This window comes from Pteropus alecto, unplaced genomic scaffold, assembly GCF_000325575.1.
Source record: "Pteropus alecto unplaced genomic scaffold, ASM32557v1 scaffold67, whole genome shotgun sequence".
In the NCBI taxonomy this organism is placed as follows: Eukaryota; Metazoa; Chordata; class Mammalia; order Chiroptera; family Pteropodidae; genus Pteropus; species Pteropus alecto.
Genome location: NW_006441061.1, coordinates 9222813 through 9238918, shown reverse-complemented (window position 1 = coordinate 9238918; position 16106 = coordinate 9222813). Strand labels below are relative to the sequence as shown.

The following is a 16106-nucleotide window of genomic DNA, read 5'->3' as shown; positions in this document are numbered from 1 at the left end:
AAGTGCTTTGTATATTCACGGTGCTACGCTACTTTCAGTCGCGAGTGTTGCTGATACTTCACCCTGTTTGTAGCTGTCTTTCTTTTTTTTTTCTCACGAAGAAGGCTTTTATTTTAATAGCAAATCTTTTTTTCTGCTCAGAGATACTCAGTCGTGTCTGTCACCCTCTCCGGAGCTCCTTCGTGCTGTTAGAGGTCATTGGGACACCCACTTAACACCAGGGCCCAGGAACGTGCCGTCCTCCTGGTTCTAGCCCTGTTGGGTCAGAACATGGACGTCACAGAATTCTGGTGGGCCCTAACCACTCACGCCTCAGTCTGGCAGGGAACGCAGCCCACAGACGCACAGAACCAGTGGTTATCAGTTTTCATAAATCTTCTGGAGGGAGTTGGCTGGAGCTGGGTGGTTAAGATGATGGTCATTTTGTTTCTTAAGGGTTCGACATTGACAAACACCAGGCAAGGCTGTTTCTTATTTGTTCTGTGTTTTTCCTCGCAGTATTTTAAAGCGTTTACAAAGGACTTTACAACTGGAGAAAACTTTAAAGGTAAGGATTGTAAGCACTATATCTTGCTATCGTAGATTCACCTCAAGCCCATCAAAGTAAAAATGGCTTCGGGAGACTAGAAAACTCAGTGGCGGGCTGTCCCCACCCCTCCGTGCACGTGGGCGCGCCCTGTGCTGCCTGCCTGTCTTCCCTTGAGAGCTCGGGAGCCCAGCCTCGGCAGGCAGTTTTTATTTCGTGCTCCACCTTCCTTGGCAAATGTGGTGGTGTCAGTTCTTTTTATAAAGTAAACTTTTTTATTGAAGTACACACCTGAGGCATTTTTGTGATGAGCCCGCCTGCTAGCCAGTGCCCAGATCAGGCCCCAGAAAGTGACCAGCCAGCCCCAGGTGACGGCATTCTACGTCAGGGACTGTCCTGCCTGTTCAGAGCCTGGTGCGGGTGTTGTTGGGCATGTCTGGTCTGTCCCCGTGGCGTGCGTGCAAGATTCGTCTGCTGCCCATTTGTCCCCACATTTGTTGTCATGTCGTCTCCTACCGTGTGAGTCCACTGGCATCCGTACTGTGCACTGCTGGGCCCTGGGGCGGGACAGGTGCTCAGCGTGGTGCTCAGCGTGGCAGACACCGCCGTGGTGGTGGCGTGCTTCCCCACAGGGCCCGACAGAGAGCTGCAGACGGTGAGGCGAGCCATGATTGACTTCCTGCAGAACCACACGGACAGAAACAGGCCTCCTGCCTGCCCGGCTCTAGACCCCATTCGGTACGCAGTTCTGTAAAAAAAGTGGCACGTGTCACGGGGGATTTAATTTTGTAAAATATGGATGTGTATTAAGTGATCTGGGCACCGGTGCGTGGTGGCCAGCTCACCATTCTTGAAAGCACTAAAAGCCTCTTTTTTTATCTCCTTAAAGGCCCAGTGACGTCCTTTCTCTCATTGACCACCATGATGGTCATTACATGGCCATTTTATTTGAGAGCAACAGCTCCTATGTTGGACGTGAGGTACCGTGTCTCGTTCCCTCTAGTCTTACCACATGACGGGATTCAGTATGGGGTGGGGAGTGGATCCCTGGGCCGCTAGCGAGGCGTGCTGGTGGCTGTGTCACCCGGTGAACCCCTGGTCTACAGAGAAGGCTGTTGGAGGGTGGCGTCTCTGGGGAAGAACGGGCAGCAGGCTGGGGCACACGGCCTGTCCCTGGGTGTGGGAGCGCACAGGGGACCCGCCTACCCAAGGTCGGTCCTTACTCTCTCTGCAGTGTTGTCAAGACTTCTTCGTTATATTCTAATCTCTCAACTTTTTGCCACGTTCAAGCTTCTGTTAAACACATTTCCCTCCGAAACTGCCCTCCCGTCTTTCCACGCGTGTGGGGCTGAGGCCTCTGTCTTTGGCCAAGGCTCAGGGAGCCTGGGCGGGTAACGGGAACGCCGTGACTCCGCGCCTTCCTGGGGTCCGGAGGCAGTGCCGGCTCTCGGAGCCCGTCCCTCCTCCCTGCCGTTCGTCTCCTGCCTCTGCTCATGGTCACTGAGCTCTGGGAATGAGCGGAGGTCACAGGCTCTGGCGGGCGTGCCCATGGATGCAGCCAGGGCAAAAGGCTGCGGGTGCCAGCCATCTGAACACCGCCCCGCGCCTTCCGGGTCTGGGGGTGCGGGTTTGCTGTCTTCCCCGTGGGGGGGTCGGAGGCGACACAAGCGGCAGGACCCAGAGTTCTTGTGTGACCCTTCCCCACAGGCCCAGGCTCCCTCAGCAATGTCCCCCCCACACAGCCCTGGGCTGGGGCCGCTCCCCAGCGTGCAGGGTGTGGCCCGTGCCAGGAGGCTCTCCACAGCCGGAGCTCAGGTGTGGTCAGCTCTACTCTAGCGAAGGGGGGTCACAGTCAGCAACCGCCTGATTCAGGACATGTCCGGTTCTGCGTGTCTCCAGTAGATGGCAGGCAGATGGCGAGGCACGTGGGGTTTGCATGTCACCTTTTCACACGTTCTCGCTCCTAAAATGCCACTCCTGGGCTCCCTCTACCGCCGTGACCCTGTCTCTGCACCTTCGGCCTGTGCAGACCGGCCAGGGGCAGGTCCTGCAGGAGGGAACGGCCAGCCCAGAGCCTGCTGGCGCTCCAGGTGGCTGACCAGGGCCACGTTGCTGTCCTGGCCTGCCACGGCCTCCCAGGCACAGGACATGCTGTGTGGTACAGGGCCACGTGCACCAGGGAAAATTGAGGGCTGGCGGTGTGGCCCCGTGTGTGTGCTGGGTGGCGCATGGCCCTGTGTGACGCGTGTCGTTTGTGGAGATCGGGCTGCAGACGGTCTGGTACGAGTCCACGGCGAGCGTCTCCCGGGCAGTCTGTAAGGTGTCCCGTCGCGTTCGGTTGCGTTCACGTGCGTCCTGGTCACAGGAGACGTAGTGAGTTTATTCCGAGCGACACGGCTCCCAGTGTCCCCATGCAGCCTGCTCCCATCGGGTGGCGCTGCGTGCAGAGAAGGCGACGCGTTCTCCTCACCCAGGTGATCTTGGACCTGATCCCCTACGAGAACGTCGTGGTGAAAAGAGCACTGGACGCGGACGCAGCTTTTCTGGAGAAACTGGGCGTTTCTTCCGTTCCTTCGTGTTACCTGATTTACCCAAACGGGTCGCACGGACTAATTGATGTGTAAGTGTGGTGTGGCTCAGGGCTGTTTGTGACCGTGGTTTGGGGGTGTTGACAGCCCTCCAGGGTGGGGGTGGGCTCTGGGCCGAGACGGCCCATCTGGGTCAGTGGAGCGAGTGTCCCGCCCTCTCTCCAGAACGAGCCATGGGCACAGGCCCCAGTCCCCTTATGCTCTGCTCCTTGCTGAGAGCAGCGAACCATCAGAACATCGTTTCCTGGGCGCCCTAAGCCAAGCTCTGCAAGGGTAGTGGGTGAGAGGTTATGCCGGCGCCCAGCCTCCTGGGGGCAGGGGGAGGACGCCTGCCCTGCCCCGGGCTGAGCAGGAAGGCCGCCCGTGCCAGGCTTACAGCCAGGCGCTGCCCTTCACACAGCTTCCCTGGCCACTTCCGTTTGGTTTCGAGCAGCGTGTTTTATGTGAAAAGTCATCTGCACGGTGTAGCATGGAACAACACCGATGTTCAAACCTGGACGCTCTCATGAGCCCTGAGCTGCAGTGGAAGTGCAGGGTGGTGGCCTGTGCGCGTGCTCGGGGCACACGCAGCCCTGCCCACCTGAGGGGCCACACGTGGCGCTCAGGAGCCCCCTACCCCGACCAGTTTCCACTCGCCCCACCTAGAGCTGGCCCATTGTGGCTGAAGCCTCTCAGGCTGTTGAAAACAGTCTGAAGAAAGCTGACGTTGGCAGATGCCCAACCCGCTTTGCACTGCTTGCTGTCCCCACAGAGCCAGAGTCGCTACAGGGCCGGTCACAGCCGGAGCTCGGTGCCTGAGGGCTTGCCTCATGTCCACCAGAAACGCGACTGGGTTGGGGGCCGGTCTCAGCCTGGTGACACAGGGCGGCCGGGGCTCGGACTCCGGCAGAGGTGGCCGGGCCCGAGCGCCGGCTCAGCCCTCGCCCTGCCCGCCCTCTCTCGCAGCGCGAAGCCTCTCCGATCGTTTTTTTCCTCTTATTTGAAGTCGTTGCCGGATGTGAGGAAAAAATCGCTTTCGTTGCCTGTGAAGCCGCACGAAGAAGAAAATTCTGAAGTCGTGGCCTGGAGAGAATTTGACAGGCAAGTGTCCCTTTCGGACGCACGCTGTCCAGGCAGTGACACGTGCGGGGCAGGCACCGTGAGCACGGCTGCGGGAGGGCTTGGCTCGGCCGCAGGGTCGGCCCACAGAGAACCCGCTGTAGGCCGTGAGCACTGTCCGCATCCCCTGCGGGGTGGGTCCCTCGGGTGGGAGCAAGAAAGGGGGACTCAGGAAAGAGGCCATTTTCACCTGACTGGACGCGTCATCGCAGGTGGAAGCTGTACACGGCGGACCTGGAGTCGGGGCTGCACTACCTCCTGAGGGTGGAGCTGGCCGCCCACAGGTCCCTGGCCGGGGCCGAGCTGAAAACACTGAAGGATTTTGTCACTGTCCTTGCCAAGGTCTGCTGTGGGGGGGCTTGGCCGCGGAGTGGGTGCCCAGGCCCCGGGGCTCCACAGCTCTGGGGTCGGGCTGACCTGAGCTCGATGGCTGCTCCCGTGCGCCTGCACTCCGCTGGTGCAGGCCGGTGCCCGCCGTGCCTGGCCCTGTCCTGGGCTCTGGGGACGGGGCTGCACATACTGAGCCTGGAGAGGGCGCTGGGCGGAGGGGCCGGGTTGGGCGCGTTGTCCTGGGCGCTGGGGACGGGGCTGCACACACTGAGCCTGGAGAGGGCGCTGGGCAGAGGGGCCGGGTTGGGCGCAGCCGGGAGGGCGGGGTCTGTGCAGGGGTTGCAGGTGGTGACCTCAGGGCCCTTGCCCAGGCCGAGGTGGGTGTGAGTGGGAACGGGGCGGTTCTGCCGCTGTCTGGCGGAGAAACTGGCAGGCTGGGCAATGGAGTGTGGGCAGTGGGAGGAGAGCTGCAGGTCACAGCTCCCTCGGGGTGCAGCTGCGGCCGCCAGCGCCGTCCAGGGCCTTTTTGTGTGGACGGGCCTGGGCGGTGGGCTGGCCGGCGCGGCACCTTTAGTAGGGGGCGGGGTGGGTGGGTGGCTCCGGTGTTGGCCGACGTTCAGTTCCTGCCGAGAACTCTTAGTTCCGGGGCCGAAAACCAGGGCTCAGGGATGGGAGGTGCGGTCTTCCTGGCGCGGGCCTCTTCCGCGGGGGGCAGAGCGGCGGGCTGCGGCCTCTCTACCCTCTGACCTCTGGGCCTGGGAGCAGGGAGGGCCCTCTGCCCCGCTGCTGGCCTCGCAGCCACCAGACAGCTCCCTTGGGGGAGCAGCAATGCACTCTGAATTTCTTGTTATCATCACGCAGTGAGGAGGCTCAGTTAGTTTTAAGAGGTTTTTCTTGCCCGGTGCAAGGTCTCTAGCATGGTGGTCAGTCAGTGCTTTGCACAGGCCGAGTTTACGAAGTCTGATTTTTGAGAAAAAATGGAGGTAGAATTTATGTGTGATGGAGCAGCGAGCCGCCTAATGTGCTTTAAGGAGCTGCAGGAAGCCGGCCGGGCCCGTACGCCGCCCTGCGTTCGGAACGCAGACGCCTCCGTCTGTCCTCCCTGCCTTTGAGGCACGGCCCGCTGCCCGGCTCGGGGGCGAGTACGCCCCACCGCGCTCACGCTCCTCCCTCCTCCTTTCACAGGGGCGTCAGCTCTGTGAGGCCAGGTGGCCTCTTAATCGTTTTCCTGAAGTTTCCTTAAACTCTAAATGTTGGTGAATGGGTAACGGAGCTGGGGAGGCTGCGTAGAAACAAAAGGTTTTACGAGCTGACAGTGGTGTCCCTGCTGCTGGCGCCTCCTTGTCAGGTTGAGCTCAGGTTTCGGTGGCTTTGTCGGCAGCCTGCGTTCTGCACATCTCGGGTGACAGCCATGTGCAGCGGCCACAGTGCCGCTGGGCTCGACAATGCTCTAGGCCAGGGCGCACGGCTCGAGCGCTGACATCTAGTGAGCCAGCAGGGGGCGTTGCCTAGCAGCCGGGTGGCCCTGCACGCCTTCCCCAGCAGTCACCCGGGCAGACGGCAGGGTGGCAGAAGGGTCACATCACAGGCAGGCGGGGTTGCCATGCACTGTCTGGAGGAAGGGCCGCAGGGTCATGAGGCACACGCGGCCATGTCATCTGCTGTTGTGCAGGGGACCGTGACGTGAATGGTACTGGGCGGGCAGCATGAGGGAAGGCATGGGCTGCCCGGGAAGGCACTGGCCACAGCCCACCCGCCCGCACCTCGGGCCCCGCCTCGTGTCGGGAGGAGCCGTGTGTCTTCGGGAGACCCCCCGCCTAGTTCCGGGTCAGAGCCCTGGGCTGGTCGGGCGCATTTCCCCAGCGGGTCTGTTGGGCGGGTGCGCGTCCCCCTGTCTGGGTGGGGGACATGTTCTGGACAGGCTCTGACCGGGGTCCTCCCTCACTCAGCTGCTGCCCAGCCGGCCGCCGGTCCGGAAGCTTCTGGAGACGCTGCGGGAGTGGCTGGCCAGCCTGCCCCTGGACAGGATCCCCTACCGTGCAGTGCTCGACCTGGTCAACAACAAAATGCGGGTGAGCCCAGCCCCCCCAGAGCTCGAGGCGCGTCCCCTTCCGGCTGTCCTAGTCTTCTGTGTCTGACCTGCACAGGGGACCCTGACTCGGCAGGTGGGGGGGACAGGAAGCTGCCCGTGCATGTGGCCCGTCACGCACACACCTTCACGCCCATGACACAGGCCCCGCCTTGTGTCCCTTCGCAGTTTTTACTGTCCCTATTCCATGCGACTTTTATGTCCCCTGGTGCCGTCAGCCTTGTGCGGAGTCCTCCGTTGAAGGACAGTTCACAAGGAACATGTATGACAACCTGCCCTACGCAGGTAGGCACGGTTCTCAAGCAGCGTGGGACCAGGCTTTTTTTTTTTTTTTTTTTTATAATGAAACTTTGAGTAAACGCATCTCAGTTGTACACCTAAAAATAGATAACAATGACGTGTTCAGTCAAGTGTGCAGAAGCCAGTGAGGGTCCCCGAGCCCCTGCGTCTGCCCAGGAGCTTTGTGACGTGGCCAGCCCAGGACCATCCTTGCTGGGGTGTGGCCATGAGCCTGTCGGGAGTGCTGACGAGTTTTGACAAATGTCCCCCTGTGTAACCACTGCCCAGTCGTTTGGGACGTTTACCAACTACTTTTATTTCTAGTGACTTGATTACCTTTTATCGTTCTTTCCTTTTTCTCTGCAGATTTCTGGAATATTCCTTACCAGTCACATCAAGTGGATTGGCTGTCAAGGAAGCCGCCCGGAGTTGAGGGGTTACACGTGTTCCCTCTGGCAGCTGTTCCACATTTTGACCGTTGAAGCCGGGATGCACCCGGAAGCGCTGGCTGACACAGGTAAATGTCCCTGTCGTGGCGCCCACCGGGTGCCATCAGATGCCTGGCGGCAGCTCCTTTTGCTGTGTGTGAGGCAGCGTGTCCTCGGTGCCCCTGGGGTCCCCTGCCGAGCGGGGAAGGCGAGGTCTTGTCCACGTCGCCCGGTCCCCGCATGGCCCTGGCGCTGGAGCTGCGTCCCTGTCCTCCCGGCTCGGGACGTGTGACCTGCAGGAGCTTGGGCGCAGAGGGACACAAGTGGGTGCTGCCGGAGGCCCGTGGGCAGGTGCGCGGCTCCCCCCTGGGTGCCAGCGGGCTTCCCTGAGTCGCTGATGCGGTATTTGTGGGTCGGGGGGCCGGTGCGGCCGAGCCATCCCCTGTTCCAGCAGTCGGCCAGGATGGGGGTCTCGCCCGAAGTCACAACTAGGAAAGACCCCCGAGCTCAGTCCGGTGGTGGCAGGAGTCAGGTCCTTGCTGGCTGTTGCTCAGCGTGTGTCCCGTCCTTAGCTCAAGTCACAACAGCTGGTTTAGGGCGCCCTTCTTGGTGTGACGTTCCTCCTCTGTGGCACGTTCTGGTCATTAGAAGTGAACCATGGGCCCGGGGAGGGCGTGACGCAGATGCAAGTGTGGCCGGCAGGACTGCGGCCACCTCAGAGGCTGCCTGCCCTGACAGCTTACAGCTGCGCAGCTGAGGTTTGGGAAATGCCGGCTCAGAGCCGTCCTGTGTCACGTCCTGCACATGACACGAGGACGCGTGCCGGGGCCTGCCCACGGTGGACGTGTCGCGTGCGCGCCTCCCGGCCTCAGCGGGTCCCCGGCCGGCATGGGTAGTTGCTTGTGCTTAGTTGTTTCTCAATCATTCGTGTTCACTAACGCTTATGTTACGTCCCCAGGGGGATTTTTGACTCGCAGTCTAGCGTTTTTTTTCCGGTGAAACTGTAAGGTTCTCTAGCGGTTCTTTCACTGCTACCAAACTAACCCAAAGGCCCGTGGCTCAAAACGGCTGTCGTGGTCTTTGCTTTCGAGGCCGGGGCCGGCAGCGTGGGGCCGGCAGCTCTTCTGCGGGGCCCGCATGTGCGCCGTGGGTGCGGCCGGTGCTCCAGACCCAGCAGGTCCAAGGCCGCAAGCGGCAACTCTGCAGAGCGGCTCGCTCAGGAAGGGGCGCTCAGGGCCTGGGCCGTGGTCACCTCCAGTCCCTCAGATGGGTCTCGTGCAGCCCAGAGGTGAGGCGGGGAGGTAGAGCCCACCTGTGCTGGGGGTGCAGCAAGTCACGTCGCAGAGGGGCGTGTGGCCATCTCCCAAAGTCTTTACCACCCGCTGCCCTCCAGGCGACGTTGGATTTCTCCTTGTGGTGGCAGCGGGCTGGGGGAGCAGCTGGACTTTCAAACCGCACATGCTTCGGGGAGCCACACGGAAAGCGCAGCAGGCTCTCCAGGAGAATCCGCAAGGCCCCCACAGCAGGGGTCAGAGCCGCGCCTCCGCCTGCCCGAGTGCCAGCTGGCCGGTCGCCACGTCTGAGCCCAGGGTGGGGACCCCGCATTTCCTGTGGGGAGTCCTGCCGAGGGAGGAAGAGCAGTGGAGGGCGGTGTGGTGACAGCCAGGGCCGGGGTCGTCTCCAGACACGCAGACACGCGTCCTGAGGTCGCGGGGGCCGCACGGCAGACAGCACGCCCGGCCCAGCGCCCCGGCCCGCGTCGGCGGGAACGCAGAGCAGCAGCAGCGCGTCTCGCGCCGGGAACTGGGTCAGACGGAGGCGTCGGATTAGGTCTTGGAAGGTTCTGTTCTTCTTGCTGCGTGTTTAAACCCCATCGACTAAAAGCCTGCGAGTCCCCTAATCCCCCCAGGTGGAGGCGCACGGGCCTCGTCCACTTTAAAGATTAGGGCGGCCGAGTGTGCCGCGCCGTGCCGGGAGCGGGGAGCAGGGAGGAGGATTACGCGGCTGCGCGGCAGATGTCCCCCGCTGCCGTGGCACAGAGGGCGGGCCCGGGCCCGGGCCCAGCCGGCAGCCCGTCCCGGTGCGCGTGGGTCGGTCACACCGGGCGCCACCTGGCCGCTCCCAGAAGCACTCGGCCCAGGAGGCAGCCGGTCGGCTCGGATTGCGACAACAGGAAATGAGTGGACTCCCCGGGCTGCTGACGGACGCAGAATGTCCATCAGGCTCTGACTCAAGGGCCTGTGACTGTCCCCTTTGCGAGTAGAACCGAGACCGGCTGAGGACCGCAGCAGCACGTGAAGAAAGGGGCTGCTCTCCAGGGCCTGCTGTCGATGAGGCAGATTCAGTCACAGAAGCTGCCTCCGGGCCCCCTGCTTATCTCCTTCGTGTCTCTTCACGCTGACGTTTGATCTGTGTTAATCTCACGCGTCTCTCGTTTGCACCCTCGCTCCCCTGGGTCAGGCGTCTGAGCAGCCGTGGGGCTGGCCCTGGCGGCTCCCCCAGTTTGCTCAGGGTCCCTAATTAGCACGCTGCCCATAGCTGGAAGAGTCCGCTTCCTGAAACCTCGGTCCTCGCCGGCCACCGTGGCCCGTCTGTGGCTGCAGATGCTGGAGAATGCCTCCCACAGAAGCGGTCTGCCTTCAGCAAAAGGGTCCTTCCAGCCTGTCGCCCTCCATCCCCAGGAGCCCTGGCCCCCTCGGGGAGGGTCACGTTGGGGGAGGCTGGCGGCAAGCCGCAGGCCACGTTCACGCTTGGGCCTGCAGGCTCGGAACGGCCGTTGCCCGTCCCACCTCGGGGTTCCGTGAGGAGAGAAAGAGTACCCACGGGACAGGAGGTGGACCCTGGCCCGTCCTGGTCCTCTGGTCATGAGGCCTGGTCTGAGGGTGCAGCTCGTCCTCCTGGGTACCGTGTGTCCTGGGGCACGCCCCACAGCTCGACACGGGGCCGTGTTCTGGGCGTGCACGCTCTGCAGCGTCACTGCAGCCAGCAGCACTGCTTGTGGCAGTAGGTGTCTGGGAAGGTGCCGTGTCCTCCCGTGTCTGCAGACGTGTGAGCCTGTCTCTTATCCGTGTCAGGCGCTCAGCCCGTTCCTGGCTACGGATGGCTCCCCGAGCCCTGTGGCTCCGGCGCCCGCAGCCTGGCTCACGCTGGCGGCCTGTTGTGTGGCGCCAGCACTGCCCGTTCCCCCGCAGGGTTGGGAGACGCGCCGCAGGCCGTGTTGCAGGCCATCCGGGGCTACGTCCGCACCTTCTTCGGGTGTCGGGAGTGCGGCGAGCACTTCGAGGAGATGGCCAGAGAGTCCATGGCCGCCGTGGAGACCCCGGACCAGGCCGTGCTCTGGCTCTGGAGGAAGCACAACCTGGTGAACAGCCGCCTGGCAGGTGAGCAGGCGCCGCGCCGGGCAGGAGGCTGTGGGTGGGGGGGACAGCACCCCCACGGGCGTGGTGACAGCCTGAGCTTGGTGCCACCTGCCTGCCCACGTGTGCCAGGCTTCCTGTCCTCATGGCCCCCGGGGGGCTGGCACGGCGGCTTTGCCCGGGAGCTGCCACAGTCATCAGCCACGCCTGGGCCTGAGCGTCCCTGCTGTCCAGGTTGCTCACTCACCTCAGGGCCTTGGGGAAACCGATGTCATCCTTATGCCCGTGGGTGGCCCACTGGGTCCCCGGGAAGTCTGCAGTAGAAGACTTAGAATATAATTAATTTTCAGTAAGGAATTTTAGTGTCTTTAAAATTTGTTCTCAGACTATAAACCAGACTCCTCAAAATGGTTTTGTTTGAAACAGCTAAGTAGGGCGCATATATTTTCTCAGAGTTAAATAATTCAAACTGTTCCTAAATCAGCGGCAGATTAAAATTAGGCTTAAGAATAATTCCACTGAGAAATAATTCTTAATAGAGATGAATAGAAAATGCCACTGAACTATTGGTTTTTACTTAATCCACTGTATTATAGAAACATATTACAACTAAAGCACTAAAGAAAATTGGTTTTTCTTTGCCCTCAGAGCTGACTGCTGTGGCTGCCATCACGTGGCCACGGCCCCTTTTGTGTTTGCGGGATTTGTCGGCCGCTGTCAGCTGCAGGCCAGGGCACCCCCCATGGCCCCGCGTGTGGTGTGGTTGCGGGCATTGCGGGCATCACACCCCTCCCTCCCTCTGTGCCCTCGCCATGCTCCTGCCTGACGGCCATGAAGGCGCCAGACGCCACCCCGGCCAGGCTTGACCCAGCCCCGGAGCCCCGGAGCCCCGCATCATTGCCCTGTTGCAGAAAGGGGCTGTCCACAGCCATGTAGCCGCGGCGCTCCTGGGCCCCGCAGTAACCCCCAGCCCTGCCTCCTTGGAGGCCCCGGAGACCTGACCTGGACCTCCCCGTCTCTGTGGTGTCTCTAGGGGCGTTGGCAGCTCCGTATTTGTCCCCACGCGTGTACACGATGCTCCCATGTGACACCCCGGGAGGGCGGTTTCCTGGCCCCCCTTGGTCTCTTCACGCATAGCACTCACCTGTGGGAAGGTCCCCCTGCCACTGTGAGAACTGCTGTGGCACATTTATGTCCGTCGCATAGAGGCTGAGGGATACATCCCGTTAACACTATGTGTAGCATTTGATTTTGTAAAAAGACATTTACCACGTCAAAGAGGTTGGGAAGGACCCTTATCATGGGGGCCACCTCTGGGACAGGCAAGGGCACGTGGTGGTCCTTAGTCTTGCCCACGGGGACGGGGCTCACGCCCAGAACACAGCCTGGAGGTCCCCGAGGGCATGTGGGGTCCAGCAGCAGCCCTAGAGAGCTGTGCAGACACTGGGCGCTCTGTGGCTTTGTGTGGGCCACGGGGGAGGGACTCACACAGGTGGGGGCTTGCCGAGCAGGGGCCTCGGTGGGAAGTGCAGAGGGAAACCTCGGCACGGCCCGTTTGGGACACGGTCACCGGGCAGATTGGGGCGGCTTTGGCCATGTGAGTGGCGGCGTCTGGGTGTGGACATGGGGACCTGCCACAGGATGTCAGGGAAGAAAGGACATCACACGGGGGCTGCAGGGACGTGGCTGCAGCCTGTGCGGGGAGGCGGGAGCAGGGCGTCGTCTGGAGCCCGTGGGGGTGGGGAGGGCAGGCAGGGGGCTGGCAGGACGTGGGGGGGGGGCGGGGGTCGTGGGTGGGTGTCAGGTCTCAGGAGGCCTCTCCATGGTCGCTCCCTCTTCCTCCCAGGCCAACTGAGTGAGGACCCCAAGTTCCCAAAGGTTCCGTGGCCCACTCCGGACCTCTGCCCGGCCTGCCACGAGGAGACGAACGGCCTGGACAGCTGGGACGAGGGCCAAGTGCTCCTGTTCCTGAGGCGGCACTACTGCGCGGGCAACCTCGTGCACACGGGTGCCGCCGCCCTGGCCCCGGAGCGGGCGGGGGGCCGCGCTTCCCCCGAGAGGCCAGGGGGCCAGGGGGCCGGGAGTCTCCGCCCACCCAGCGCCCTGCCCCCCAGAGCTCGCCTGTCAGACGAGTTGCACCTGGGACTGGACAGGGAGGCGGCCGGGACCTTCCTGGGGATGGGCTTCTCCAGCCTGGACATGAGCCTCTGCGTCGTGCTCTATGTGGCCTCGTCCCTGTTTCTGATGGTCATGTTCTTCTTCTTCCGGGTCCGGTCCAGGCGGTGGAAAGTGCGACATCACCACCCGTCCGTGTAGAGCGAGCGGTGGCCTCTGGAAGCAGCCCCGCCCGCAGCCTTATGGACTGACCGGCGCTCCCTCCCACCCGCTCGCCGTCCAATGGCGGCTCTGGGGTCTGGGTGGGCGTGCGGGGGCACCGCGCTCTCCCGGGGTGCTCAGTGGACCCCTTCACAGCCCTGCCGCAGGGTGGCGGTGTCCGCTCCAAGTCTGACAGTGGCAGTGGGGAGTCCAGGCCAAGTAAACAGTGTTTTGTGCCCACTTTGACCTCGAGTTTACAAGGCCCTGTTTCGAGATTTGGAGAAAAACCCGCCCCCTGCCTCCCCGCACCGGGAGGCCCAGCCGACGAGGACCAGAGGACCAGCTGCTCTGCGGCCTTTCTCAGTGATCCGTTTGTGATTTGTGGCAGCTCTGGACCAGAGGGGAGGAGCCCTCTCAGCCGTCCCCACGTCCCCACCCCCACCGGGCTAGCCACGGGCTTGTGGCTTTGCCGCATTTCAGGAACTAACCCCAGAGGCTGGGTGGAGCTTACTTGGTGGTTGGAAGAGACTGGCTGGTGGCCCGTCTTATTCTTCAGGGACAGTGCCTTTGCTTGTTTATCTGATGACAAGAGACAGTGTGAACAGGGGCCACCCCCTTTGCCTGTCCTCCCAGGGAGGGGCGGGGGTGAGGAGTGGGCCGAGTCCCAGCGGGCATCTGAAGGATCCTGCCCCCGCTTGTAGGTCCCTCTGGGGAGTGGTGGATGCCTGAGGCCGGCTCCATTCACCCGGAAGCTGCTTTCTGAGGGGCCCCGGCAAGGCCCACCCTCCTTGGGCACTCGTATACCCCAAAACATTTAGAGGTGACGAAGATGTATACAGACTACCTGGACGTTTCCATCGAGATTTTCGTGGCTCCCGCTTCACCGGGCAAGCTCAGAGGCAGCTGTGTGCGCATGTCACTGTGCCGGAGGAAGCCGCTTCACGCTGCCGGCTTCACGCATTCTCGCCCACGAAGGCCACCGTAACGCTGACGTCACTGTCGCCACTTGGGGAAAAGGGACACCTGACGGCTGGAACAACTGTCGTTAGCTTGGCTGTCCCTGGGAGGGGAGGGGGCGGGGGCAGGCGGGGAGCTTCTGTCACCAGAGGTTTCTTGTTTGACCGTTTTTAACCTTTAGAGACCTGTCTTAAAGCCGAGCCCGTCTTCACAGCTAGTTACGTGCCCGGGTCACTGAACACAGCACATGTTTCGTTTTAGCTTGAAGGTGGGCAGATGCACACAGGTCCCAGGGAAACACGTAGACCCTTTCGCTAAACTGCCCTTCGGCTGGTGTTGGGCGGCGTGTCTCCCCTAAGCTTTCTAAGTGGCGTGGTCGGGGACGATGTTGCCGTGTGCCACCCTGCATCGTGACCTTTACGAAACCTGTTTCAAAGGCAGCGTCGGCTCTTCGAGTTCACAGTGTTGCAGATTTTAGTCACCACCACTTGAGAGACATGTCTAGACATCCGGAGAGTCAGGATTTTAGCAGGCCGTTAACGGTCAAGGACAGGTGGTGTGCGGGGGGACGTGCATCTCGCACGCAGGTGTGAGCAGTCCCACACACCTCACGTGGTCTGCTCAGGACTGGACGCTGTCATTAGGCTTCAGGCCTGCTGTCTAAAGTTGTAAGAATTCAGGCAATGAATATGGTAGTTCGGTAATTTAAATGTATTTATTTTTAATGGAAGAATTTTGTTTAAAAAGAAACTAATTGACGTGGAAATGTCAGTGAAATTTCTTACCTGCAAGGGAAGGGAACATTTTGTATTTAAGTAAACTATAATGTGCACATTTTAAATAAAGAAATGACATTTGAAAAAAATTGTGACTTTTTAGAAGTGTGAACCAGCTCTGCAGACATAAGGTTGTCGGGCAGGCTGCAGGCAGAGCTTCCTGTCTCCTGGGGTTTGGGGACTGGACACCTGAAGCTCCAGAATTTCTCATACCGAGCCAGAGGCTTTAGGAAGACAGCCCCAGGGTCAGGCAGAAAGTGAAAGGTGGAATTAGTTAAATTATAAATGATCTTGGGGCTGATCCACACTGAGACGGTTCACACAGCACGTCAGTGGCACATGGGTAGTGACACGCAGGTGGCCAGAGGTGCCCCTGCTTCAGGACACCTCGGCACCCCCCTGCAAAGGGAGCCCCAGCCCACCCAGTTCTGGACATCGGCTTTCTGAGATGGCGCCTCTGCCACCAGGCCTGAGCGCCCCGGCCTTGTGAGGCCGCGTACCCGGGCCTTGCCCAACACCTGTTTGCTGCCTCAGGTTCTGGACCGGTTTAGTTCCTTCTCCCGCCCACCCCACCTTGTTTTGCGGGGGTCTCCAGTAGCCTTACGCATGGCCTCACAGGGAGACCTGGCTGCGGGTTCTGTGGATTCACCTCCCCAGCCAGGCTGTGCAGAGGCTGGTAGGTGGCCCCCTCTCGGGCCTTGTCCAAGGTCCTCCCCAAGAGGGCATGGACAGCCCCTGGTGTGCCAGCTGTCAGTGGCCAGGCAGCACACAGAGTGACCACTGGGCACCCAGGCCACTAGTCTGGGTCCGTGAGGTGCTGTTGTGGGTGTAGACTCAGCAACGGTGACCCTTGTTACAGGCCCCAGGTCCTGCAGCTCAGGTCCCTTGAGTCCCTTGAGTCCTGAGTCGGTTCTGTTGGGGCCACCCTAAGTGCCCTTCCCCCAGGCTGCCCTTGGGGGAGCGGGGGTGGGGTGTGGCCTGAAACCCGGGAAGCCGAGAGCTGGGGAGGTTGTGAGTGCGGGAAAGCCTCAGGCCAGCCGCAGCAGTTGAAGGTCTCTGAGCCACACCTGGAGCCAGGGCCTGTCTGGGGACCTGGGCTGGAGCCAACAAGGCTGGAGGGGCCACCCTACCTGGCAGCCCGACGTTGCCCTCCGGAAGGCTGCAAGCAGCAGCAGCAAGGTGGAGCACCCGCTTGCCACGAATCCCCTTGCCTTGGGGTGGCCTGGAGCTCAGGGCGGAGCTGCGCTCCTGCCTGGGAGGTGGGGAGGTCGGCCGAGGGACACAGGACCTGGGGAGGTGGGAGGCGAGGAGGCGGGTCAGGGAACAGTGGGGCGGGGCGGGGGCCGGGACCTGGGGAGGGGGG

General features: G+C 61.7%; 1 protein-coding gene across 1 annotated transcript in view; it reads left to right on the top strand.

Moving 5' to 3' along the window:
- The window catches only part of QSOX2 (quiescin sulfhydryl oxidase 2), a 16010-nt gene extending 1178 nt beyond the window's left edge, over positions 1–14832 (top strand). The window contains exons 2-11 of the mRNA XM_025051189.1: positions 499–547; positions 1159–1264; positions 1416–1506; positions 3001–3146; positions 4060–4194; positions 4425–4554; positions 6492–6614; positions 7277–7427; positions 10530–10718; positions 12541–14832. Of these exons, the coding sequence (XP_024906957.1) occupies positions 1194–1264; positions 1416–1506; positions 3001–3146; positions 4060–4194; positions 4425–4554; positions 6492–6614; positions 7277–7427; positions 10530–10718; positions 12541–13010 (1506 nt within the window). The 5' untranslated portion in view covers positions 499–547; positions 1159–1193 and the 3' untranslated portion in view covers positions 13011–14832. The remainder of the gene's footprint in view (positions 1–498; positions 548–1158; positions 1265–1415; positions 1507–3000; positions 3147–4059; positions 4195–4424; positions 4555–6491; positions 6615–7276; positions 7428–10529; positions 10719–12540) is intronic.
- Positions 14833–16106: the final 1274 nt, after the last annotated feature.